This window comes from Bemisia tabaci, chromosome 5, assembly GCF_918797505.1.
Source record: "Bemisia tabaci chromosome 5, PGI_BMITA_v3".
Classification (NCBI taxonomy): Eukaryota; Metazoa; Arthropoda; class Insecta; order Hemiptera; family Aleyrodidae; genus Bemisia; species Bemisia tabaci.
Window position 1 is genome coordinate 364,875 of NC_092797.1, and position 26,196 is coordinate 391,070.

Genomic DNA, 26,196 nt, shown 5'->3' on the forward strand with positions numbered 1-26,196 from the left:
CTCAAGTCAGAAATAAACGTTTGTAGTATACACTATAAACAAAAAATTCCAACTTCCTGCTCAAGAAAGAATTATAATCAACTTCCTTAGGCATTGAAATCAACCTAGGCATCCAGCAAATAACTAGAGCTTGCTTTCACATGCATTTCCTTTTTCTTCTGCCACAGGGTATCTTTAATCTTGTTAAAAAAAAAGTTAATATGCTAGAAAATTCCTCCATTGTAAAATATACTAAAATAGTGCTCAAACATCAGACTTGAGTAGACTCGGATTTTTTTTTGTGAATGAAAAGTGTAAGTTAATGTCGACAAAAACTGTTATTCTATAATTAATGAGTCTAATTTGAAAAGCTTCAATGTGCCTCTTGTATTCTACATAAAATTATGATGAGAAACCATACAATTTTATCCTCCAACTCCATTTCACCATTTAAATATTGCCGAACAGGAAAAAAGGTTTGTATTGCCCCAGAAAGTCCTTAAATATACTTTTCATCTTTTATCAAATTTTCAGGTATTTGAATATCTGTGAACTTTGAAAGATTGTCTTAGTGTAATTGAGGGTCAATAAAATTCAAATGGACGTCATTTTGCATTTAGGAATTCCTATGCATTTTAAACTCGTGCATAAAAGCATAGCTATGTATATACATCTGGGCATTCATGGCACACTTATTGTTTCTAAATCAAGACTTGTCATCATTGCGAGTAGCTAACCTCTCGTCAAGTGTGTTCATTCATTCAAAAGCGATTTTCCCAAAAACTTAGCTCCAGAAGAAAAAGCACTGGGTACTATTTTCCGACATTTTTTCATGCCCAACCCAATAAGAATAGCACCTTCTTTGACCAAAAAATCAAGTTTATTGCATAAAAGATTCAAGATTCCCTGAAATCCCCTTTTTACGTTAAGTTTTGATACTATACAACTGTTACAAAAATTCAGATAAAAGGAAGATTTCTCAAAAAATTTGAGAGGCCATAGCTCCCTCTGGGAGCATTTTCAGAAAAAACTTTAAAAAGAAAGTGAAAGTCTCATCATGACACAAAGAACACACTCCTACAGCATAACCGTTCAAACCTACAACACCCATCATATTCAACAATCATGGACGTGCAAGTCAGTAGATAATTGATCCAATAAGTAGGGGGAATTTTTTCATGCTGATCAAAAGAAACCTGAAATTATTAAAGACATATTTTCTCGAAGTCTGTTAAAACTTCAGTGAGTATGATGCATCTATAGTAAATGCATAGTGTAGTGTCCTTGTAAATTAGTTGTGAATTTTATGAATCTCATTTATTATTCTTCCAGACAATCAGAACTGATACGAGCAAATGATGAAGGAAAGAAAGAAAATTCATCCAGGAGGGAGTCTGTTGAACAGACAGAAGCAATGAACTTATCTTCTTCCCCGACCAAAACCACACCAGAGCGAGATGCAAGTAAACCACCCATCGTTCTCCGAATTTTTAAAGGAACATCCCAGCTACTAACAGAGCCCCTGCGGAACAGTAACTATGAAAGCAACAGAGCAGCAATACCCGAAGGCAAAACGAGGAGTCATAAAAATAGTAAAAGCGAGTTTGTCGGCAAAGCAGAAAAGGTCGAGAAGCCAAAAGCACCTCGGAATCTGCGTCGGAAGCATACTCCCGAATCCTCTGAAAACGAAGAGCATACCGTACCAAAGAGAACATTACGCGATCGTAGCAAGCTCAACAAAGTTATATCTTATTCAGATGCAGACGACTCCGAAGAAATCTACATGAAGGATGTGTCCAGTAACTCAAACTTGGTCGAGAACCAAGAGAATCTCTCAATCAATTATGTTACAAATAACAATAATGATATTGTGAATAAGTACAACCGAACAGAAGAACTTTTGAACGAGCTCAATGAGTGTGCCACAGTTACAACCCCAAATTCTGCAGCGGAGGACTTGAAAAGTGAATCAGCTCAATCTGAAAATTTAGAAGAAGACAGGCGTAAGCTTCTGGAAGTACTAGAGGGTAGTGATGATGAAAAACCAAAAGACAAAACTGATGCAGAGGGTGGAATCGGTATTGAAGCAGCCATCCAAAGCTCAGCATTGTGCCCTCCAGCTGAGGTGAAAGAGTTTCTACCAAGCACGAGCTCGTTGCAGCCGATGCCTCATGGAGACGTTTCGATGACTGATTCAGGTATGGAATTAGCTTAAATGTTAGTGCAGGTATTCCAAATTACAAAAGTCAATATAGCATTGACTGACCATTCCATCAAACTCTTGTTTGCAAAATATTCATTTAGGTACAGCTCGTGAACCCGCTCTGTAATCTTTGATTCTTACGCATTTGAAAAGTAGAGAGTGCATTTAATTTGCTAACATTTTCCTGAATTTTTTTTTAATTCTATTAATTAATGATGAACAAAGCAAATTTGGAGCTCTCTTTTACTTGCGCATTGTTGACAAAGCTATGATTGTATCTGAAAATATCCCGTGTACTGTAAGCACACTTTTGATTGGGACAGAGGCACCCCTTTTCTCTAAAAAGTACTTTCGGCAAGAAGTATATTCTAGTAGCCCATGCTGTACAGTACGTTTTTAACACTTTTTAATGCGGTCAACATACCACCCGCGATTTCTTTGCGGAAATGTCAACTAGAAGGCCTACTAATTGAGGAACAACAAACCGCAAAATCTGTAGTTTAGCACTTTTTGAGAAAATGCGATTTTTCGCTTTTTTGGCGGGAATTTCGGGTCAAGACGCTGAAAAAGTCAAGTTAGGCTGTTTTTGTGGCTTTTAAATGCATATCCTGTACATTTTTAGTCAATCAAGTGTCAGTAGATAGCTATTCGTCCATATTGCCAAAAATTGCCCCCAAATTGCCTAAATTTCAAAATGGGGGCCATAATAAGGTCTCCAGGATTTCAATTTTTTTTCAATACGCATACAGTGTCATATAAGGTGTCAACTCCTATGTAATTTTGGTCGTAGATTTCAGATATGAAGTTAAAAAAGTCCCCCGGTCAAAGGGGGTATCCCAAATCCAAGATGGCAGCTAGTTTTGAAAGACAAGAGGGTGAATTTTTAAAATGTTCGCGTGATAAGGCAAGTGAGGTATCATTTCTTATGTAATTTTGGTTGTAGATTTCATTTATGAAGTCATTAAAGCCCTCCAGTCAAAGGGATTGCTCCGAATGCCAAGATGGCGGCCAAATTTGAAAGGCAGGAGGGTGAATTTGTGAAATGTTTACGTGAAATCCATAGTAAAAGTGAATCAGCCTGACGTCAGGCTATGTTTCATAAACTACCCTGAGTCAGACTGATGTCAGCCAGAATTAATTGACATTTCCGCAAAAAAATCGGGGGTGGTATGTTGACCGCATTAAAAGTGTTCAAAACGTACTGTGGCTGGCTTTTTCAGCAGTGCATGTTTAAGTGGGAGAACTTTCAACTTGTTTTGCATGGCTCAATATAATTTAAAAAAATCCAAGAAAACAGTTGCAAACCACAAAGATAGTTACAATAAGATTACCAAAAGCAACATCAAGTGAAGTGTTATTAAAAAAAGCATATCAGGTGTAAGAAGAGAAATAAAATAAGGGATAGTTAATGTAATATTGACTGACAGTTCAATTTAAGTATGGTATGCTGAATATTCATCTACATACATCCTGTAGTAAGATACGAATGTATGCTTTAACTAGAACCCAGAGATGAGAAATTTGCGAATTAAAACTACCAGTTGCCTCAGGATGACTATTCAAGCATAAATAAACAACAAGGAATAGATCAGTGAAGAAAATTACGATAAGCTAAACTTGAGCCAAAAAGTCTAGCACAGTTTCTAGTTTCATGTGCAGCAGGCTGTTTATTGGAATTGATAGAAAAAGCGATAGACGCAGGAGACAAAGGGAAAATGGAGTGATCCTATTGTTTGGAAAGGATGGTTGTTGTAGACTAAAAGAGAAAATGATGGACTAACCCCAGGGTCTCTGTAGGGTTGCTGGTAGTTAGTCTATTACTTACCTACCTTGTCCATCACAGTATCCCGCTTTTATGAATAGGATCGCACCGTTTTCAATTTGTCTCCTTTGTTCATGACTATGTCTATCAATTTCAGTAATCAGCCCAGTAAAGAACAGCTATTTTGGCTCATTTTAGGAAAACTAACGGCACATTATGTTGTGACTAGATTTTTAAAATACATTACGGCAAATTTTAGATTTTTTGACCCCCCATCCCCTGTTGTAACGCTTTTGTCACATAGGTCCCTATCCTTCAACAAGTGATAACCAAATGCTGCAATGCCCTCCTCGACCATCTCTCCTCCCCTTACAGCGTCAGCTGTTTTATCAACTTTTTTGTTTAATAAGTGTTTTTATGGGGACGGCAGAAATGGTAGATCCATATTATTGCAAAATGTAGTCCAAATAACAGTAACAATTATAATAAATTTGGAAAAGAAGCAATTTAAATGCGTTACATCCCATTACTAGGGCTCAAAATTGTCTGTCATAAATGCGAAGTCGCAACCGCTAATGCCACAAAATTGGATTGATAAGTTTGCAACCTATTCTGTTGGAAAATGGGGAGTATTTTCATCCAAAAATTCAAATTTTGATTATTTTTTTTCCCTTTCAATATAATTAAAACAAAAATTTGCCTTATAGCTCCAAAAAGTTTTCTTTTTGTGAAAATTCACACATATATTTGAAATTTTTTTCAAGTAATTGAACATTCTTATCAAGTCTTGTTAACTGCTGATGGTAGTATGTTTCTTAACCAAGAGGAAGAAAACAAGCACTTAGACTGTCTCTTTTTTTTTTAATGTAGGTATGGGCAGCTCTCAGGACTCAGATAAAGCCCCGAATGCAGAGGGAGGTGAATGGTTATCAGATGAAGATGTGGAGAATGATAATGACGGCTCCGGTGCTGCGGTTTCAACGGACAACGTCAGCGAAACAACAAGCCAAGCTGATGTACCATTCGCAAGTAAACGCAGCATATTCAAGTCGCGAGTGATCACCGGAGATAACAAGAAGCGCCTAGCATTGTACAAGCACAAGTGGTGTGACGATAAGGACAAGGACTCTGCAGTGGAAAAACCCCCGAGTACAGTCCTGAGCAACTCTGTTGCAGAGGGCAAAGATGAGTTTGACTTTGGACCTGAGTCCCTCACAAGAGTTACAACTGTCAGCTCTGCAGACTCGGGGGTTGGCTTTGAAAATGACTCCGAGTTGATCACAAGGATAAAGTGCCCAAAGGAAGCCAAAGGAGTAAGTTTTGATCCTACCTTTCTTTTGATTACTTTGTCCTCATCCAATGGATTATCAACAAAACGCTTTCAACTTCTGTAAAGAGCCTTGCCAAAAAGGGGTGTTTTTTAGCCCCTTTTTGGATACCCAAGTTGGTCAATCAGACAAGGCTCAAATGAAAGCTCATGGTAAGGCAAATTTTCAGGCAAAGTTCCAACTTGAAATGAGTTCCCGTTTAGGCTGTACAGCGTTGCCAATTTTTTTAATATTTAGGTGCTGATATCAAGGAATTCTGGACTATTAGTCCAGTGAACAGACTAGTATACCCAAGTTGATCGACGGTACAAGGCTCAAATGAAAGCTTATGGTAAGGCAAACTTGCAGGCAAAGTTTCAATTTGAAGTGACCCCTCATTTAGGCTGTACAGTGTTGCAAATTTTTCATTTTTATGTGCTGATATCAAGGAATGCTGGACTATTAGTTCAGTGCATTATAATTTCACAGGCTTGCACATCGGTCTACAGGCTGAATATTACCCTGAGATCGCATCGAAGCGCAATTAAAGGCCATCATGAACTTTTCGAAGCAGTGTTGCCAATTTTTTTCTAATTTTTTAACATAGAATGAGGGTATTTTCGAACTTTTGGCGGAAAACCTTTACCCTCATGGGCTATATAACTTTGACGAGTATAGGCAAATTCAATTTTTGGTATGAACGACAACTAAATGCTATAGCATGAGGCTCTCTCGCCTCCCAGAACAGAGAAAACCACTGGAATCGCGTTTTGCTTTTCAAAAATGGAGCTGCAAAATATCTTCACTTTATCGTAAAAATGCCATGAAATGGTAAGATTGGCTTGAAAATTCATCTTCTCCTTTAAAAACCAATCCTACAGTATTGTATGGTAATATTTTGCCTACACCATTTAGTGACAGCACCTAAAAGTACAATTTTAGCACCAAAAACTGAAGAATATCAGCGTCTTATTGTAAAATAAATGTTCAAAATCAAAGAATCCTGATTTGTCGACGATTTCTCCCCATTTCTGACCACTGTGCGACCAAAATGTTTGAAACTGAACACAGTTAAATGCTTGGGGGCCCAATGAGGACATTTACAGCCAGGCCCGCCACAAGGGGGGGGGATACTGGGTCCTTGGTACCGGGCCTCGGGCCTCAGAGGGGCCCGTGACGCAAATGACAAACCACTACAAATTCATGTGTAACCCTTGTCTCGTAAGGAAAAGTAAAAAAATTACCCTAAAAATTCCGCAAAAGGTGCATAAAGTTTCAAAAACACACTAGGGCACTGTAAAATTTTTCTTACTTTTTTAGAGATTTCTATCTATTTTCAAGATTTTGAGTATATGTAGAATGATATTTTTAGTAACTGCGTTTCATTTTCTTCCATTGTCGGATGCTAAGAGGCTGCTGTCTGGGCATCCTCGACTTCAATGGCTCAACTCCCTTGCCATAGACGTACGAAAGAGGAGTCCAGGGGGGCCCGGCTCCCCCTAGAATTGAAAAGTATCATCTGCCCCCCTGAAAAAAAAATTTATAGATGTTTTGAATGCAACAATTCGAAAGTATTTGGTGCTGAAAGTAAAACAAAAGGCGTAATTATTCTGCAAAAATTGATGGAAAATCTCCATCATAAGAGCTTCAAAATGCGTCCAAATAGATTTAAAATTTCAAAAATTTCCCGGGGGAGGCCCCCCGGACCCCCCTCTGTGCTAGGGGCCCGGGCCAGAAAACTGGTACCAGGGCCCGAGATGGGATGTGGCGGGCCTGTTTACAGCCGAAACCCATCAAAGGTGTAACTTTTTCGTCCATTTTTCCCGTCTTTTTGGTGTAGAAATGCTGTCCAGAATGATGGCGATTTGGCAACTTTGGCCCCTCATTTCTCAAAAACCGTGCGTATACTCAAGCTAAAACTTCTACCAGAGTTTTAGGGTATCATAAGGTATCATTTGAGCCCGGTTTCAGAAAAATCCCTGCTGGCCCAAATTGTGCCATTCTTGGCGTCGCTCTTTTCCTCACTTATGCTTCTAATCGTACAAACTACATATGTATTTGTCACTCTTCTCATCACTTCCTTGTAGAGCTCATATTTCCTCATCTATATTGAAAATGTATGATGAATTTTCATTATGGATTGAAAATGTGGATGCTTTTCCTCCGGATATCCCCCTCCCACCCCACCGTCCGTTCCTCTACGCTGGTGTAATGCGGCGACGCGCAACCCTGCCCTCCGCGCGCGCTCAGCGGCCGGCCGGCCGCGGCGCGCCCCGCGGGCCCATAGCCTCACGTCGCCATTGGGCCGTTTGTGACCTTACGCTTCAAGATACGCCATAACGGACAAAATTTCCGCAAATTTCCAAACCGCAAATCAATATCTTAATATCAATTAACGGAGTTATGATAGGTCAAAATTCAAATTTGACCTATTTTCAAAAAATCATATCTCCGGTTCAAATTATCGTAAAGAAAAAAATAAAACGGGAAAATTTACCAAATTTTAAGCACTTTTAATTAAAAATCACAGAAATTACTTCAAACTAATTTTAAGGGGGGGTTTCGGACCCCAAAATACATCGTTTTAAAGGTCATTCGATATTCTCGCGAAATGAGCCAGTTTCCCCTTACTAATCCTCAACATTATCTTAGTAAGTTCAAAATTAGTTCAACACTGCGTTTTCAAATCCCCAAATTTCGAAGAAAGTTTTGAAAAAAAAATTAAATTTAAATGGTTGAATTGAATCACCTTAAATTTCGTTTTTTGAACTTTGCCCGAAATTTGGGGATTTGAAAACGCAGTGTTGAACTAATTTTGAACTTACTAAGATAATGTTGAGGATTAGTAAGGGGAAACTGGCTCATTTCGCGAGAATATCGAATGGCCTTTAAAACGATGTATTTTGGGGTCCGAAACCCCCCTTAAAATTAGTTTGAAGTAATTTCCGTGATTTTTAATTTAAAGTGCTTAAAATTTGGTAAATTTTCCCGTTTTATTTTTTCTTTACGATAATTTGAACCGGAGATATGATTTTTTGAAAATAGGTCAAATTTGACTTTTGACCCATCATAACTCGGTTAATTGATATTAAGATATTGATTTGCGGTTTGTGCCAAAATTCTTAGTTTTTTATGCTCTTTCAAATGATGTATCACAAGATAGGGATTACCATTTAAAAAAATACCGCGCCCCCCCTTCCCCCAAGGGGGGGGGATAAAAATTTTGAACCCCCTGGAAGATGGTCCCATTTTAGATAGAAACATTCCCAAAGTTTCGTTTTTCTATCTCTAACCGTTCAAATGTTACGAGGGGGGGGGGGGGGGGCTACGAACTCTTGTGACACCTTGTATATCGAGGGAAGAAGAATCTGAGCAGCTAGGGTGGCAAAATTTCATGGAAAAAAAGTTGCGAAATTTTACCTGAAATATCTCATGAAATTTCTCAAAGATCTCAAATCGTAAATTGTTACCTGATGCTGAATAATTATCAAAACGATACCAAAATTGTCAAGAAATGTCATTTTATTTGTTTTTATAACTGATGTTTCCTCTGCTAGAAAAAGGAATATAAATCCAGAGCTAGATAAGAAAAATCAGGCTATTCAGGGTTTACTTGTGTTTTTAGTGCAGGTTGCATACCCTGCCCTTGAAATATATGTCTCATATTTTTCAAAAATTTCACAGCCTCATGACATTTCATGAAGTTGTTCACTGAAATCTCTAATCTCTCACAAGTTTCTTTCGTTTCAGTGTCGCCCTATGAACAATTATCACATTAATAATATATTACCTTGGATCCAGTATTCTTTTGATGGTCCGTGGTTCAGGTCTGGTCTCAGGAGATATTGTAACCGTGTATTTGCCTCCTGAAAATACACAAAAAACATGGAGTGGTTTCAAACAGAAATTTGAAATCCCTGACCGCCTTGAACATATGATCTTTGAATTTTTACCTGAGAACGTGTCTCATGTTTTTTTCTGAATTATTTAATATAATCTTAATAATTAATAATTATAAACTTAAATATCTTAATAATTTTTTCATGAATATATTATACTGTTCACAGTTTTACACAGTTGTAAGAAATGTAAAAAGGGCCCATCAAATTCAAGAATCTGGAGAGTTTCAAGAATTTAATGATGATGTAGAATATATTCTTGATGCTTTGAAAGATAACAACCCCATCGGGACAAGGTAAGTTTTGCACTGAAGTTAAGCTCAGCTAGTAGTGCTCTGTGACTATTCAATCACATACAATAGAATCAATTTAGAAAGAACCCAACTCTTTTTTTTACAACCACTTTTTCTCACTCTTTTTCTCTCTATCATTAATTGCTCTAGATTGTTAATCTCTCTTCTTAGATATGTGCTCTTGAAGGTGTCAGAATTATTTAAATTACAATTACGGAGATTAGAATGATATTTTGTCCGCAAAGAACTGAACCTAGAAATTGGCATTTTTGAACTTAGTATGTTCAGTAATGATTCCAGCGGTTTTATATCACAATATTGACGGTGAAATTCAAACCATGCATCTCAGTTTGTGATGTTGCATACTTTATGTCATACTTTGTTTTAGAGTGGAAAACTATTCAACACCAATCATGTAAGATCCGCAAAAAATTATGTGGATTTGTTCTCCTTTAAGAAAATAAAATGGGGGTGGAGATTTTGAAACACTGTAAACAAGGGACATAATTTGGGGGTTTCACTGTCGATATGCCACAAATATGCTTGCATGTACCAAGAGGATAGTTTTTTTATCAGAATTTGTCAGCAATCTGCTCTTTTAAATCTTCAGAAAAATATTCTTTGATATCAAACATCACTGACTCCACTTTTTTCCTTATTTTCTCTGTGTTTTTCAAAGACCAGAAGAATATAATAGATTTGCAAGATAAAATAAATAAGTAATCAGATCGTTCAGATATTCAGTTTTTTGGATCAATTTACCCAGTGCATTTTCAGGTCCCAAGAAATCGCTTCTACCGTTTATGAGGAAATTATCTTTTCAAAGAGTTGAAAGCCAAAAATTGAGAAGAAATCACTACTTGTCACGGTGCCTTTGCCAGTCGCAAGTCAATCAATATGTTTTTATCCTTTTCGTTCACTTTCTTCTTTCGCACAGCCGTTTTCCCCTTACTCCTGACTTGTCGACCCTTTTCTTGCTCTCTTCCAGTTGCTGTCACGTATGTCCTTCAATGTTTACCTAATATTTTTGGTTAAGTCACCAAAAAGAAGGATAGCAATCAGTATTTTGCAAATTATGTTTTCTTTACAATACGACTAATTTCAGACTTATTTATCTGTTGATCCTGCTCGAATATTGAAGTTTGGTTTATTTTAATTTTCTTTTTTTCTTCCAAGAATCTTGAGAAAATAGTTTGTACTTAATAATTGAATCGGCTCGTGCGAAAACCGCTAATGTCCATTTTTTTCAATTTTGAGATTTTTGGGTTAAAATACTCTCGGAGGTTAGACACACTCATTAATGTGGTGAAAATGTTTGTTCCTTAGGTTTGAAGCCCTTTTCAGGGGGGGTCGTGGTCCGAATCATGCGAAAACCGCTAATGTCCATCTTTCGTTATATGCCTCATTATACTGTACAACAAACCAAAATAAAAAAATGTCTCCTGGACGAAATTAGGTGATCTACTTGCACTTTAAGGCGCTGAATCCGAATATGACCTCCGTTTTTTTCCTTCACCCTCCAATTTTCCGGAAAAGCCAATTTTACTCGGAAAAATGACCATTTTGGGGTATTTTCGGTGTTTTTCTGTCTGCTATCCCCTGCATAATGCAGATAAAATTTTTCGTAGCTACGAGATTCAATTATGCCGATGTCTTTTTAACTGATGAGTCCGGAAATGACCTCAATTTTTCCCGTTCACTTCTCAGTTTTCCGGGAAAGCAACTTTATCCCGGGAAAATGAGCAAATCCGACGCATATTTATCGTGCATGCAATGTATTTTTATAAATTTTCCTGGACCCGTGGTAGCATGTTACTCATGTATTTTGAGCTGCTAAATCCGAATATGACCTCGGTTTCTTTTTATCACAATTCAGATTTCCGGTAAAGCCGAGTTTTCCGAGCCTAAAATTGTCTATTGTAAAAGCTTTGCCGGATCGAAGTGTATTCAAAATTCATTGTATGAATGTCTCCGACATGTGATACATCGGTTCCTTTGTATTTTGATATGTTGAATTCAAATATGATCTCAGATTTTTCCGATCACCCATCATTTTTCCGGAAAAGTCGCTTTTCCTAGGAAAGCGCTCTTTTCAGATATTTTTACGATTGATTTTTCTGCTCTAGGGAGTTTCAGAAATTTTCCGAGATCCTCTTTCGGTCTCTCTTGCTGTATTAAGAGGCACTGAACTTGAATTTGACCTTCACTCATCTTTGACAACCCCCCCCCCCCCCCCGTCTTCTAGAAGGTCCGATTTTTCCGGGCCAAAAGCTTTTCCAGACTGTTCCCACTTCCAGGGAAATTCAAAACATTTTCCGCATGTGTGATACATCGATTCTCATGTAATTTGAGCTGAAAAACCCGAATATGACCTTAGAAATTCGTTATCACCTGCCGGAGAATATCTGAAACTCCCTAGAGCAGAAAAATCATCGCAAAAATATCTGAAAAGAGCGCTTTCCTAGGAAAAGGTGATAACGAATTTCTAAGGTCATATTCGAGTTTTTCAGCTCAAATTACATGAGAATCGATGTATCACACACGCGGAAAATGTTTTGAATTTCCCTGGAAGTGGGAACAGTCTGGAAAAGCTTTTGGCCCGGAAAAATCGGACCTTCTAGAAGACGGGGGGGGGGTTGTCAAAGATGAGTGAAGGTCAAATTCAAGTTCAGTGCCTCTTAATACAGCAAGAGAGACCTAAAGAGGATCTCGGAAAATTACTGAAACTCCCTAGAGCAGAAAAATCAATCGTAAAAATATCTGAAAAGAGCGCTTTCCTAGGAAAAGCGACTTTTCCGGAAAAATGATGGGTGATCGGAAAAATCTGAGATCATATTTGAATTCAACATATCAAAATACAAAGGAACCGATGTATCACATGTCGGAGACATTCATACAATGAATTTTGAATACACTTCGATCCGGCAAAGCTTTTACAATAGACAATTTTAGGCTCGGAAAACTCGGCTTTACCGGAAATCTGAATTGTGATAAAAAGAAACCGAGGTCATATTCGGATTTAGCAGCTCAAAATACATGAGTAACATGCTACCACGGGTCCAGGAAAATTTATAAAAATACATTGCATGCACGATAAATATGCGTCGGATTTGCTCATTTTCCCGGGATAAAGTTGCTTTCCCGGAAAACTGAGAAGTGAACGGGAAAAATTGAGGTCATTTCCGGACTCATCAGTTAAAAAGACATCGGCATAATTGAATCTCGTAGCTACGAAAAATTTTATCTGCATTATGCAGGGGATAGCAGACAGAAAAACACCGAAAATGCCCCAAAATGGTCATTTTTCCGAGTAAAATTGGCTTTTCCGGAAAATTGGAGGGTGAAGGAAAAAAACGGAGGTCATAATCGGATTCAGCGCATCAAAATACGTGAGGGCAACTTTCTTTACCCGAAAGGCATACTGAAAAATATGCATTTTCGATTATTTAGAACCGACCATGCACGAATCATGCGAAAACCGCTCTAGTCCTGAGTCTTTTCTTTTTAATTATTCCGTCCCAGACAGAGGAGGAGCTGGAAACTGTTAGGGATCCTTTTCTACAATCCTCTCCTGTAATAATTAACTTCTGAACATTTTTTAATTCCGCATTTTAAAGGCTCCTACAGTTTTTTGCAGTTCTCTCAAAAGTAGATAAAATGGACATTAGCGGTTTTCGCAGGAGCCGATTCAATTGCTATCGTTGCCTACAAAATAAGTTAGCCTCATACTTCTGCATTTTGTATAAATTGAAACTCTTTCTGCTGGCCTTTAATCGTCATTTACTTTTTTTTTCATTTTGATAAGCAATGATGCAAGCAAATAGTAGATGTCACATACTTTCATCTTATGAAACAGGACTTAAACCAATTCCTCATTTCCCTACTTACCCGTAAATTTAATTGATTCCCAACTATCCGAATAATCTTTGAAGGCTTGCAACAGATCTCTATCGATATTATTATGATAAATGGGAGATTTGCTCTGTACTGTTTGTTGTCGGAACACTAAAAAGTACCTTTTAAAAATTTCATATTTTTGCATACCATTCTCTTTCATAACAGTGCTGTTTTAAGTCTTTCTACAATAAGAGTTTTTAATCCTTGAAATTTCAGATTTTATAGTAGGTAGTTAATTACCATGAGCTAAATGATGCGAGATTTGGCATAATCTCTCCTTAGAAAGCATTTTCAAATAATTATTTTTCCCCTAAAGTTGGGCCAAAATGTTTCTTTGTTATTATAATTTACAAAATATTTGGTAACTTCTTCTCTTTCGATGTCTGTTTACTTCCTGGGAGGAATCTTCTTAAGGGTCACTTCTAATTTCCCCCTTTTTTGTTTCCCCTCTCAATTTTTTTCCAAACATCTAAAAATTCAATGTTCTACTCAAATCTAAACCCATTGCATTATAACCTACGGAATTTTCGATCATGTTTGATTTTTCAATAGAAAACAAAGCAACATCCTTCATCAAGTTTTTTTTTTTTTCAGCATACTCTTCAGAATTGAGGAGAAATGCAGCGAAAAGAATCAAGATAACGTGTTGCTTTGTTTCTTGCGAAAAAATAAAACATTGGCCAAAATCCAGAAACCTGTAATGCAGTTAAGGTGCTTTTTTTCGAAGTTATATGCATAAAGTAAAAATTTTCTGTAGCTTTCATTTCACTGACCCCATGGTTGTATAACACCCACTTATGAAGAAATTAAGTGTTTATCAAAAACTTCAAAGCTAACGTTTATGAGTGAAATTTTTTATGTTCTCTGCAGATGTTTATCAGCAATTTCTCTCGCCTCTAAGTGCATGGCTCCTGCGTTTAGAATGCATGTACGAGCTCACGGAACCGTTACCAAATTTTTCAAAGCTCTCCACGATGCTGCCAAAGATCAGGTCCGTTATCATATTTGTTATTTTAAGTCTTGTGTGTGTCTTGCTCCTCATTTCAAAAGGTTCTGAGAAAGGTGTCATCTCAAAAAACCGTCGTAGCAGTTGGTGCTATTTTTTTTATCTTAGAAGTAAAATAACTATGCACGAAATACCAAAGACTTGGGCGCCAGCTAAATTTTGATATTTTTTGCTATTGATGTTCTTTATGATCTCCTGAGTGAGATGAGCCTATAAAATCAAACTTTCTATGTACCAATATTGAGAAAATTGGGGTTGAAAAGTGCATTTTTTAGCATTATCAAGTGGAGGAATGTAGGTGATCAAGGAAGTAGCTCCGCTTTTTTTATCTCGCACGGGCCGAAAAGATAAAATGGCATGTCAACTCAGTTCCAAACAAGAGGCTACGCATCTCAGCAACAGTGCCACTCCTTTGTTTGATAGTAGTATTGAATTGCTGAACTGAAGAATGCACTTTTTAGACCCTATTCCATTGAAATAGGCTCATAGAAAGTTTGATCTTAAAAGCTCATGTTATTCCGGAGATGGTAAGGAACATCATATCAAAAAATCTTGAAATTTAGCTGGTGCCAGACTTGTTGGTATTCTATGCGTAGTCCCTTGCTCTACCAAGAGATCAAAGAATGAATCTGATGAATATTGGAGAAAGCACTTTGGAAATACTAAATCACAGAGAGGATGGTAATTTCTTTCCTGGAATTTTTCAGAGCTTGGGTATGTGTACAGCGACTGTGATGTTTGTGCTGAGTCAAGATAGGCTGAATATGGATCTGGACCGTGACAGTTTAGAACTGATGCTGAACCTCCTTGAGAGTGACACTTCACATCGCAATGCATTGGATACCTGCGGTCTCACCGATTCTCAGCTGCGCAAAACAATAGCCAGGGTGCGGGAGCTGTGCGCCGAAATACAGTCCCAGGGTCACGCTAAGCACCTGAATTTAGATAATATCACAGTAAGTTGAGTAAAACCTATTATTCAATTTTCAGTAGTTGTTCATTCAAGTCCCAAACAGAGATGAGCTATTTTGTTAAGTTAAAAAATAATCAGTAAACAGGTTATTTTTTACTCCTCCAAGTTTTAATTTCAGTGAAAAGCAGTCAATTTTTCATGACTATCAGCTCATTTCTTATTTTATTTTTTTATTCTTTCATTACCAAGATTCATCGAGTTATGTGCATTTAAAACATTCAATTTTTACTTTTTTAGGTCGGCCACTTAGCAATGGAAACGCTGTTGAGTTTGACCAGTCGAAGAGCAGGAGAATGGTTTAAAGAAGAGCTGAGAGAACTCGGAGGATTGGAGCACATTGTACAAACTATAGTCGAATGTTGCCGTTTAGTTGATGACACAGTCAATGCATGGTCTCCTCCGTTACTTGAAAAAATTTGCAAGGTTGACAGGTGCCTACGAGTTCTCGAAAATGTAAGTTGTCTTCGGTACTCAAACATTTTTGTCCGATATTTCTCACTGAATTCTTGGGAAAACGTAAAATTTGATTTAAGAATATTAATCCAAATGCCCACAGGTATGTATATCAAGTCACAGAAAGTATCTGCTAAAATCATCAAATGTGACTGTATCGGGGAAAAGTTGCCGAATTGCCCAAAACTCAGTATAGAAGTATTGGTAGTAAAGGAAGCTGTTGTCCGGGACTGTTATATAACATTTTGGCACACAAAACAATTCACAAGAATGGCAACCCCAAAAACCAGAAAAATTGTGAGAAATGGAGTACTAATGCTTGAAGTTTGCCAAGGAAACATGGTTCCAAGAGATAGCTATTTAATTATTTGATTTATCATGCTCAAGGTTTTAAAATAGTTTGATTTTTAATGTAAATTTTTAAAATGATGAGATGGACTTCTAGTGTAGATTGATAGAAATGTTAATATGAAGGATCATGTTCGGAATGAAAGGATATGTGAAATTATAGGCTTCGAAAACAACCTAGTGCATGACATTTTCACGAAACAGCTTGTCTGGTATGGGCATGTGCAAAAGATGCCAGATGATAGGTTGCTTAAGAAAGTTCTAGTAGTAGTAGAACGTAGTAGTAGTAGCAGCAGTAGCAGTAGTAGTAGTAGTGGTAGTAGCAGCAGCAGTAGTAGTAGTAGTAGTAGTAGTACCAGTAGTAGTAGCAGTAGTAGTAGTAGCAGTAGTAGTAGTTGTAGTAGTAGTAGCAGTAGTAGTAGTAGTAGTAGTAGTAGTAGTAGTAGTAGTATATTTTGAATATAACTTGACAGACTCCTTGCCCTTGAAATGAATTAAACTGCTCTTATATTTTTCTTTGGGTTACTTTAGATAATTTTCCATTAAAAATTTAAATTCTTAAAAAGTTGCCAGTTTACATCATGTGTGTTCTGTTCTGCAGACGGACAAAAATATTATCTGCGGTAAATTCATCTTCAAAGATACTGCGAAAGTTATCTTATTTTTCACCCTCTTTTTTTTCCTCTTTCCGAATCCAGAAAGGCTGACTTTCCAGAGGGTTAGAAGCGCCAACATATTTTTTTTTATCATAAAATGGCTCAAGATAATTTTACTCGTTGAAATTAAATTTATAGCTTATTAAGTAGCATTAGGCAGATTCTAGTCTTTTAGTCTAGTGTTCATAGTTTCGAGTATTACCTTTATCCCAATACATGTCCAATTACAAGTGAAATTTAAGTTATCTCCCAAAATTTTATTCGCAAGAAATAGACACATGCATGAGGAGTGTTAGGGTCATCCCCCGGGGGATGAGAAGAGGGGTTTGACGCACAAGAGACACCGTTTGTCGTAAGACTTATCGGGAGATTATGCCAATGCAGAGTTGCTGGCGGTCTGGAATCCTGGGAAAATCAAGGAAAGTCAAGGAATTTGTGGGGAAAGTCAGGGAATTTCTGACACATCAACCAATTACTAAAACGTATTACTGATCTTCTAACTGTTTATGGTTCTGGTTATTTTCAAGGCTTGTCATCTTTCAATCTACCACTGAATGCCTTTGTCTCCATTTGACCTCTGAACAAAGAAATTCTGTCCGAAGTTTAGCCAAAGGTAGCGTATATCAAGGGGGCAAAAAGAGGTGAAAATTGCTTTCAAAGGTCAGGGAATTAGAAAATTTTGGAGTCAGAGATAAGCAAAAATAGTCAGGGAAAAATCAGGGAAAGTCAGGGAATTTGAAAATAAAGAAATTATGGCAACCCTGCAATTCCAAGTCCGACAGTCCAAGACAGCCCTAGATGACAGTGCTGCCTCAGTTGGCAGTACATGGAAGTGGAGATGGAATACCAACCTATCAAGATGTATTGGATCAAACAAATTTTGAATTATGCTGCACCATGACCTTTATCTACGAAATATTTTACTTAAAAAATTTGATGAGACACCTTTTGAGAAATGTATCTACTTCTCAGATCTAATTATTTGAGAATACATAACTTGGATACAACTCATTTTTAGTAATTTATCAAATTAGTGGCGATACATGGAACTCCAAACCCTGGATGACCCTTAAAATTATGAAAGCTCAAGAGTGAATCATCCAAAGATAACTGAGCACTCAAAAAATTTCCAATTTTTGTGATGATGTTTTTTATGTAATTTTGTTGTGGAATGCTCTCGCAGGTTACTTTTCAAAATGAAGAAAACAACGCTTACTTGTTGCAATTCAAGGAGGGAATACTTCTGGATACTGTAGTGAAATTGTTCAAAGTTTGTGATGCTGAGATTCCTCTGTACCCTAGTTCGGATATCACTGACAAACAGTCTGTCGGAGCTATCTTGCGAGAAACCCTCTTAGCCACTCTCAAGGTGAATACTTCAGTTGTGTAATGTTAGTTCAATTTAAAACAGAGAGAGAGGAGAATTTTTTTTAATGTGTTGATGTTTTGCAATAATCAAATACACTAGTACTCATACTTTTTTCATCAAAGTTTCAGCAAAATTACAAAGAATATTCATCAAAAAAATTAAAGTCCTGACTCCCAAATCTCTCTCCAATAACAATTCATTTGTATGCATAATATTAGCAGCATTCCAAAAGTCAATGTGGTTATTCAGAAAAGTACTCAAATGCTCCTGTCGGGCCAAAATAATATGCAACAGAATGACGAAATGCAAGTGCTTCAAACCGCGGTTATTAAAGCGATACCAGAGCTTCTTATCAGTTACCTAAGTGACTAGTTCTCTACAGTAAGCTTGACAGAAGACTGCAAATAGTGGCTCAGTTGCTCAACAGCAAGACAAAAATGCAGCGTCTAAAATGGAGGTCCTCAGACTGTTTTGGAATGGAAGAGAAAGTTTTAATTGAAAATCATTTCTTTTTATTTCAGGTGTTGATCAATCTGACGCACAACTTCTCAGCTAATTCTCAAGGTGCATTGGCAGCGGGGCAGAAGCAAGGGATGATCGACAACAGCCTTCACGTCTTGTTGCAAATCCCGCAGCACATACCCGACGAAGAGAAGTTTGACTGTACCGTGCTAGCTCTTATCTTGCTCATCAACCTCGTTGAGCACAATGATGTTAATAGGAGGACAATAATTCATGCCAAAGCACCTGCAGAGACTGAGAGCATTTTTGAGAGTAAGCCGCTCTTAACACTTGATTACAGAGCTCTAAATAAGCCCTTCCAGTCACCAATACCTTTAGCAAAATAAATATTTTCTAAAGCGTACCTTTTCAAATTCACTCTGTAGGAGTAAAAAATGAAAAAAATATGAACTCCTATTTTTCAAAAAGAATAAGCTAAAAAAATCTGTTAACATTTATGAATTAGAGTAGCCTTTTCAATTTTTATTTATTTCTTTACCTTGAATTTTATTTTATTTATTTATTGTTTTAGGTAAGAAAGTTTTTTTATCTTTTTACTTTAGTAAATGCTCACTAAAATTTTACAAGTTGAGTTCTGTATGTTGCATGTGCTGCATTAATTTTAAGTTTTACAGCAATAGAAATGATTTTTGGAATGGACAAAATTTTGAAAAAGCCCGTTTCAGGTTACTTTTCCTTTTTGACTGTATGCGCAGGATAGGGAATTCCTATCCTGCGCATACAGTAAAAGAGGAAAAATAATATGAAACGGACTCTACTCACTGTTTTTCATGATTTTTTAACAAACACTCTAATTGAGAAATCCAAAATAGGGTCTCCTAATTCCCATATTTTAAAATTGTGTTCTTTTTCCCTTTTTTTAATCCCAGATTCAGCAGCCAGTCTTAATAGGTTCAGCCCAAAAATGTGCAATTCCATCATTACCCGTCATCTTTTAACATTGTCATAATGGCCCAGTCATCGTTGAAGATTTCAAATCTAGTCTTTACCTGTAACTTTTATATTTATTTTTTTCAAATCTCTTTTAGAAAGATTCGTTCTGCTTAGGTACAATCAAATGAGCATATTTATGCTAAAAACACCTATGTTGCATGCAAATCCCAAGCAAATAGTTCTTTTTAGCTTAAATGCATTGAGTTGTAACTCTGAGATGGAACACGGAGAAATTTGAGGTCAGTTTTACAATTTCAGTTAGCTCCAAAATTTTCAAAGCTTTCTTTTATATGAATTTTGACACTTGGTTATCAGAATAAATCCTCAAATTTTTAGAGAAGAGAATGATTTATTATGTTTGTGGCATTTTTTTGGCAGCAAAATCAAAGAAGATGGCTGTAGAAGCCTTGGTAGAACTATTCTATCAGCAAGAGAACCTTGCGAGGACTGAAGAAAAGAAAACGGATGCAATTCTTGATGGAGATGAAAATGAGAAACAAGAGCGAGAGAAGGCGAAAGAAAAATCCAAGGAAGAAAATATGGAAGAAACCATTGCAATGTGTAAGTTACAAAATTATGTTTTACCAGTTTGAAGATGGATCAGACAAACTTGGAAAAGGTAGCCTCAAGGATACTTTTATCTGCCAATTTTGAGATCGTATTTTGAGCTGTGCTCATCATAAATTGAGAAAATGAAGCCTGGTGGTTGAGTCATGGAACGGGCAGGAAGTATAGCTCCCTAGTCAATAATAAAATAAGGATTAAAACAGGAACCTTGATGCTCATAATTGTTTTTACTTACATAATTTAGCACATGCAGAGGTGGGAGCCGAAGCTTTTCAAATGTCTAGTGTTCATCATCAGGACGTACATAGTAATAACAGCGAAAAGGGTAATAATAATCTACATCACGCACAAAATTTAATTACATAGCTCAAACAATAAATATCAAAAGTTTGTAGCTGTACAGGTAAGGAAGGAAAGAGCAAGTTGACAAGTGATAAGAGCTGTTTACACACTGCATGAAGAAACTATTTAGGAGCATGACAAGATAAAACAGAGGTGAACAGGAAATGAACATATAGGTAGTTTGTGTGATTATTCACAGGGAGCAGCAGTAATCAATCAATACATTGGAACAAGTGTCTACAGGGTGATCCAAAAGTCCCTTCCTCCCCCTCTAACTTTTTACCTAATTGAGGCAAAGATTTGAAACTTGGGGGATATTCCTAGGTCAAAGGGAGCTACTTTTTGGCCCCCAAAAAATTTTCAGGGGGGCCCTCCTTGGGGGGACAACGGCCCTCAACTTTTAATTTTCAAATGGGAAGACCCCCTTTGTGATAGCTCGTTCAAAAGAGCATAAAAAAAGAAAACTTTTCGCGCAAACCCGAAGTCAATATCTCAAACCGTTTCAAAATGGCGGCCGGTTAAAGTTCAAAATTGCCGAAAATTCACACCGGTTATTTGTCGATGGATTTGCGCGAAAATCGTATGTACTGGGGTATTTTGACACGAGAAAAACGAATTTGACGTTAGATTTTCAAAAAAACCAAAATTTCGAAAATGGCCGCCGGTTAAAGTTTAAAATAGCCGAAAATTTTCACCTCGGTTATTTCCTGATGGATTTGCCTAAAACTTGGAATTTGAGAGTATTTTGGCATAAGATAAACAAAGAGCGACGCCAAAAACGACCGTTTTTTGGCACAATTTGGGCCAGAAGGGATTTTTTTGAAACCGGGCCCAAACGATACCTTATGATACCCTAAAACTCTGGTAAAAATTTTAGCTTGAGTATACGCACCGTTTTTGAGAAATGGGGGGGCAAAGTTGCCAAATCGCCATCATTCTGGACAGCATTTTTACAGCAAAAAGACGGGAAAAATGGACGAAAAAGTTACACTATTGATGGGTTTGGGCTGTAAATGTTCTTATTGAGCCCCCGTGCATGTAACTGTGTTCAGTTTCAAAAATTTTGGACGTACAGTGGTCCAAAATGGGGAGAAATCGTGGACAGATAAGGATTCTTTGTCAAACTTTTTAAAAATGGAAGTAAAATTGTTGGTCTCCTGCAGAGATCATGGGGAACAATGTTCTTATCGGTCTTCAATGCATTCAATTGAGTTCAGTTTATCAAATTTTCATCGCACAATGGTCCAAAATGGGAAATCAGTGGACAAATTAAGATCTTCTGCCTAACTTTTTAAAAATGATGTACGACTATTGGTCCCCTGCAGAGATCATGGGGAACAATGTTCTTATCAATGCATTCAATTGGGTTCAGTTTATTAAATTTTCATCGCACAATGGTCCAAAATGGGAAATTAGTGGACAAATTAAGATCTTCTGTTGAAATCTAACCTAACCTAACCTAACCTTTCCTAAATCCTTAGAAAGGATTTATTGTAAAGTATTATTCTAACTACAATTATTCTCTGACAACTAACTAGGACAAAAACCACCCAGTTAGCCGGATTTTAAGGATCCAAAAGCTAAGTTCCTCCTGAATTACCGTTTCCAGACCTCATTTGTTCAGTTCAAAACAGTGAACATGGATAGCTTTTATTGGCTACTAACTTATTTTGAATTTACACCTTTCGAATCTAGTGAAAAACCTCATAGTTTCATGTTATTTTTCAAAAATTTCAACAGAAGATCTTAATTTGTCCACTAATTTCCCATTTTGGACCATTGTGCGATGAAAATTTGATAAACTGAACCCAATTGAATGCATTGATAAGAACATTGTTCCCCATGATCTCTGCAGGGGACCAATAGTCGTACATCATTTTTAAAAAGTTAGGCAGAAGATCTTAATTTGTCCACTGATTTCCCATTTTGGACCATTGTGCGATGAAAATTTGATAAACTGAACTCAATTGAATGCATTGAAGACCGATAAGAACATTGTTCCCCATGATCTCTGCAGGAGACCAACAATTTTACTTCCATTTTTAAAAAGTTTGACAAAGAATCCTTATCTGTCCACGATTTCTCCCCATTTTGGACCACTGTACGTCCAAAATTTTTGAAACTGAACACAGTTACATGCACGGGGGCTTAATAAGAACATTTACAGCCCAACCCCATCAAAAGTGTAACTTTTTCGTCCATTTTTCCCGTCTTTTTGCTGTAAAAATGCTGTCCAGAATGATGGCGATTTGGCAACTTTGCCCCCCCATTTCTCAAAAACGGTGCGTATACTCAAGCTAAAATTTTTACCAGAGTTTTAGGGTATCATTAGGTATCGTTTGGGCCCGGTTTCAGAAAAATCTCTTCTGGCCCAAATTGTGCCATTCTTGGCGTCGCTCTTTGAACTAAGATTTCTAAAAAAATCAATTTTTGGTCATTTTGAACTTTCACCGGCGGCCATTTTGGAAATTTTGGTTTTTTTGAAAATCTAACGTCAAATTCGTTTTTCTCGTGTCAAAATACCCATTCATTCCGATTTCCGCGCCAATCCATCGACAAATAACCTGTGTGAGTTTTCGGCCATTTTGAACTTTAACCGGCCGCCATTTTGAAACGGTTTAAGATATTGACTTCGGGTTTGCGCGAAAAGTTTCCTTTTTTTATACTCTTTCGAACGAGCTATCACAAAGGGGGTCTTTCTATTTGAAAATTAAAAGTTGGGGGCCGTTGCCCCCAAAGGGGGGCCCCCCTGAAAATTTGAGGGGGGCCAAAAAGTAGCTCCCTTTTGACTTAGGAATATCCCCCAAGTTTCAAATCTTTATCTCAATTAGGTAAAAAGTTAGAGGGGGTGGAAGGGACTTTTGGATCACCCTGTATATCTAGTTGCACATTCAGCAAATTTTCTTGATTTAATACGCCCTTCCTTATTTTGTACTTTTCAAGTACAGGCAACATCCCTTGGTTGTTCTTTTGGCATACCTTTACACTGTTATCAATGTCATTAATTACATGGCCAATGTTTTTGACATGTTTGTATACATTAGAATCATTTCGCTGTATGTCTTCTTTAAATCTAGTTTTGATGTTACGCTTGGTCTTACTTATGTATTTGGCGTTATAACTACTACAACTAATACAGTATACTCCCGCACAATTAAAATTATCAGTAGTATCTACATTTTTTAAATAATTTTTACAATGGAATGTGGATCTGAAAGCAGGTTTGTACAATAATACAAGTCAATAATACAAAGATTTGAATCCTTGAAAAATTATCTCCATAGAAGAATGGAGCTGAACTTTCACATATATCGAGACATTATTATTATTACTTACTCTTTCTTTCCCACATTCATGAGATATATGTAACCAGCAGTTCTCAACTGATGGTTCCAAGGTGGCGGACTTCTGAAGTCCCTAATTTTGCATGCAGCAAAACAGAAAGTTTTCAAATGGAAAAAATGTTAAGGTTCTGCTTAAAATGCCATGTACCTAGTGTAACGTTTAATTAAAGATTTCGCTTTTTAAGTATGCTCTAGTCGTCGTAAAAATGTTGATCAGTTTAATTGCAACCTTTCAAACTTTTCGAATAAATTTTTCCATCTCTTGTCAGATTACAGTACATTTTCACCACCAAGAACTCCTCGTAACAAGTCCATGACATCATGCCTTTTACCAACTAATTTCTCTGAAATATTTTCCTGTGGTTAAAGTCACTTGTCTATATGTATTGTAACACTTTATATTTCCAGTGTTGCAAAAAGCAGGCCGTCACATGGAGCACACGTTGATTGCGGCCTATGTCGGGCTTCTGTTGGGCTATCTAACGATTGATAACGATGTAAGTCTCCCCTTTTTTCCCTTAGTTGCCCCTACATATTGTTTAACTTGTTGTGATACCATATCTTACTTCTGACTCCAGTAATTATATACCTATGTACCCTCTAAAGAACTTTCTCATTATTAAACAATAAAATGGTCAAAATGTCCTGCAAAGAACTCCAAATGTAACAGAAATTGGAATAACAAAAGAGAGGACAATGATAAATGAAAGTTTTTGCCCCAAAATCAGTTTAGTTTGAATGTGAAAGCTACATAGGCTGTCCAAAAAGTACCGAGACTGGTTCCATAACTCAAAAACCAAGATAGCTAAAGGCTTCATCTTGGTTTCATTTGAAAGATCAATTCAATATCTATTGATTGAGACCAAAATCAAAACTTTAGGTCAAATATTCCAAAAGTTACAACACTGTTTGTAAAAAAAATATCTGGACCCCCTACCGTTTTTTATGACTATTTTCTCTTGCCGGAAACACTCTCTAAATTAATGATCAGTGCACGGTTCTTTTGCAACTAATCATGGCAAAACCTGATTGATTTGGAAACACTAGCTGTCAAGTCGTCGTCGTCCGACTACGGGTATAAGGATTCAAAGTCAACGGGAAAAGAATAAACCATCAGTCAGCCACCCCACTGTGGGCCAGAGGTGCCGGTTGCGGGAGAATAATTGATATCTCGGCTAAATCCGAACGAAAATCACTAAGTTTTGGTTTACGGGGGTTTTTTGGGTCACTGAACTCGAATTTGATATCAGTTTTGTTCAAAAATCACAAGAAACGTATGTCGTGAGGATTTAAGCTAGTCCAGTGATGATTCCTTTTTTCGAGCAATTGCACTGGGATTAGAAACCATTTTAACGCTTGAGAAACTTTCAAAAACAAAATTGAGAACTTGAAAGTGACCAAGAGGAGTCTGGAAAATGATCTAATATTGTTAAAACTAGAAGAATAAAAGACGAGAATGTTCACAGAGGAACGCTTTATATGTTCATTATTTTTTATTTATTATTATTATTTTTTTTGTCACTGCCTCCACGTATTATTGGTTCTTGTGGGTCACCTTAATGGAAAGAATAATTTTGTAAAGTAATGCTCTGCATGGTTTAACGGTTCTATATATGTTTTGCTGTTGTAAGCTATCAAGTATCATGTCAGAGGATCAAAGAAGCATATTATGAATTTTCTTTAGAGGCGCTAGCCATGAGAATGGACAAAATTTACTTACAGCGTTTATTGGAAATGACGGTCAGCTGAACAGTAAATTTTTACCACTCTTGCATTCGGTGCAACATTCTTGCACATTAATGAAAACCACCCAGATGTTTACCAATTATCGGCTAAGCTCAAAATCCAGAAATTTAAATAATAATAATAAAAAAAAAGAAGAAAAAGTTTCATATCAAATCAGATTTGAATTCAAATATCCACGGACTTGCCGTCGATTGAGCTAGTCAACAATAGCAGCTTCTAGTGCGATTGAAATCGTCAATACATTTGAGAAGCACGAAAACCGCAAGCGAGTTGCTGTGATCGTCTAGTATGTGAAAGGACACAATTACATTCAGGAATCCCAACGTCATAAGTGAAGCAGCAGGACAAAATTTGCCTTAAGGTGAATTGTACCATGGGTTAGAAGGGTTAGTTCTGCATTAGTTGGCACAAAGATATCACTGAAAAATTCCTTAATTTGGCCACTTTGCAGCATTTAAAAGTCCGAGGGAGAAAAACAAGTTTTCCAAGAAAATAGCAGTTAAAGTTTGTCTGCACTGTTGCGTATCTTGAAGAACGATCCACCTTAAACGCTTACATTATTAATAACGCAAATCATGGCTTGAAAAATTGACCCAA

The 26,196-nt window shown here is 37.0% G+C and overlaps 1 protein-coding gene across 1 annotated transcript in view; it reads left to right on the top strand.

Moving 5' to 3' along the window:
* The window catches only part of wapl (cohesin release factor wings apart-like), a 39,414-nt gene that overhangs the window by 4,144 nt on the left and 9,074 nt on the right, over positions 1 to 26,196 (top strand). The window contains exons 4-13 of the mRNA XM_019053721.2: positions 1,312 to 2,177; positions 4,815 to 5,257; positions 9,319 to 9,446; positions 14,211 to 14,331; positions 15,054 to 15,302; positions 15,557 to 15,772; positions 17,960 to 18,145; positions 18,667 to 18,919; positions 19,979 to 20,161; positions 24,262 to 24,350. Coding sequence (XP_018909266.2) covers positions 1,312 to 2,177; positions 4,815 to 5,257; positions 9,319 to 9,446; positions 14,211 to 14,331; positions 15,054 to 15,302; positions 15,557 to 15,772; positions 17,960 to 18,145; positions 18,667 to 18,919; positions 19,979 to 20,161; positions 24,262 to 24,350 — 2,734 coding nt within the window. The remainder of the gene's footprint in view (positions 1 to 1,311; positions 2,178 to 4,814; positions 5,258 to 9,318; positions 9,447 to 14,210; positions 14,332 to 15,053; positions 15,303 to 15,556; positions 15,773 to 17,959; positions 18,146 to 18,666; positions 18,920 to 19,978; positions 20,162 to 24,261; positions 24,351 to 26,196) is intronic.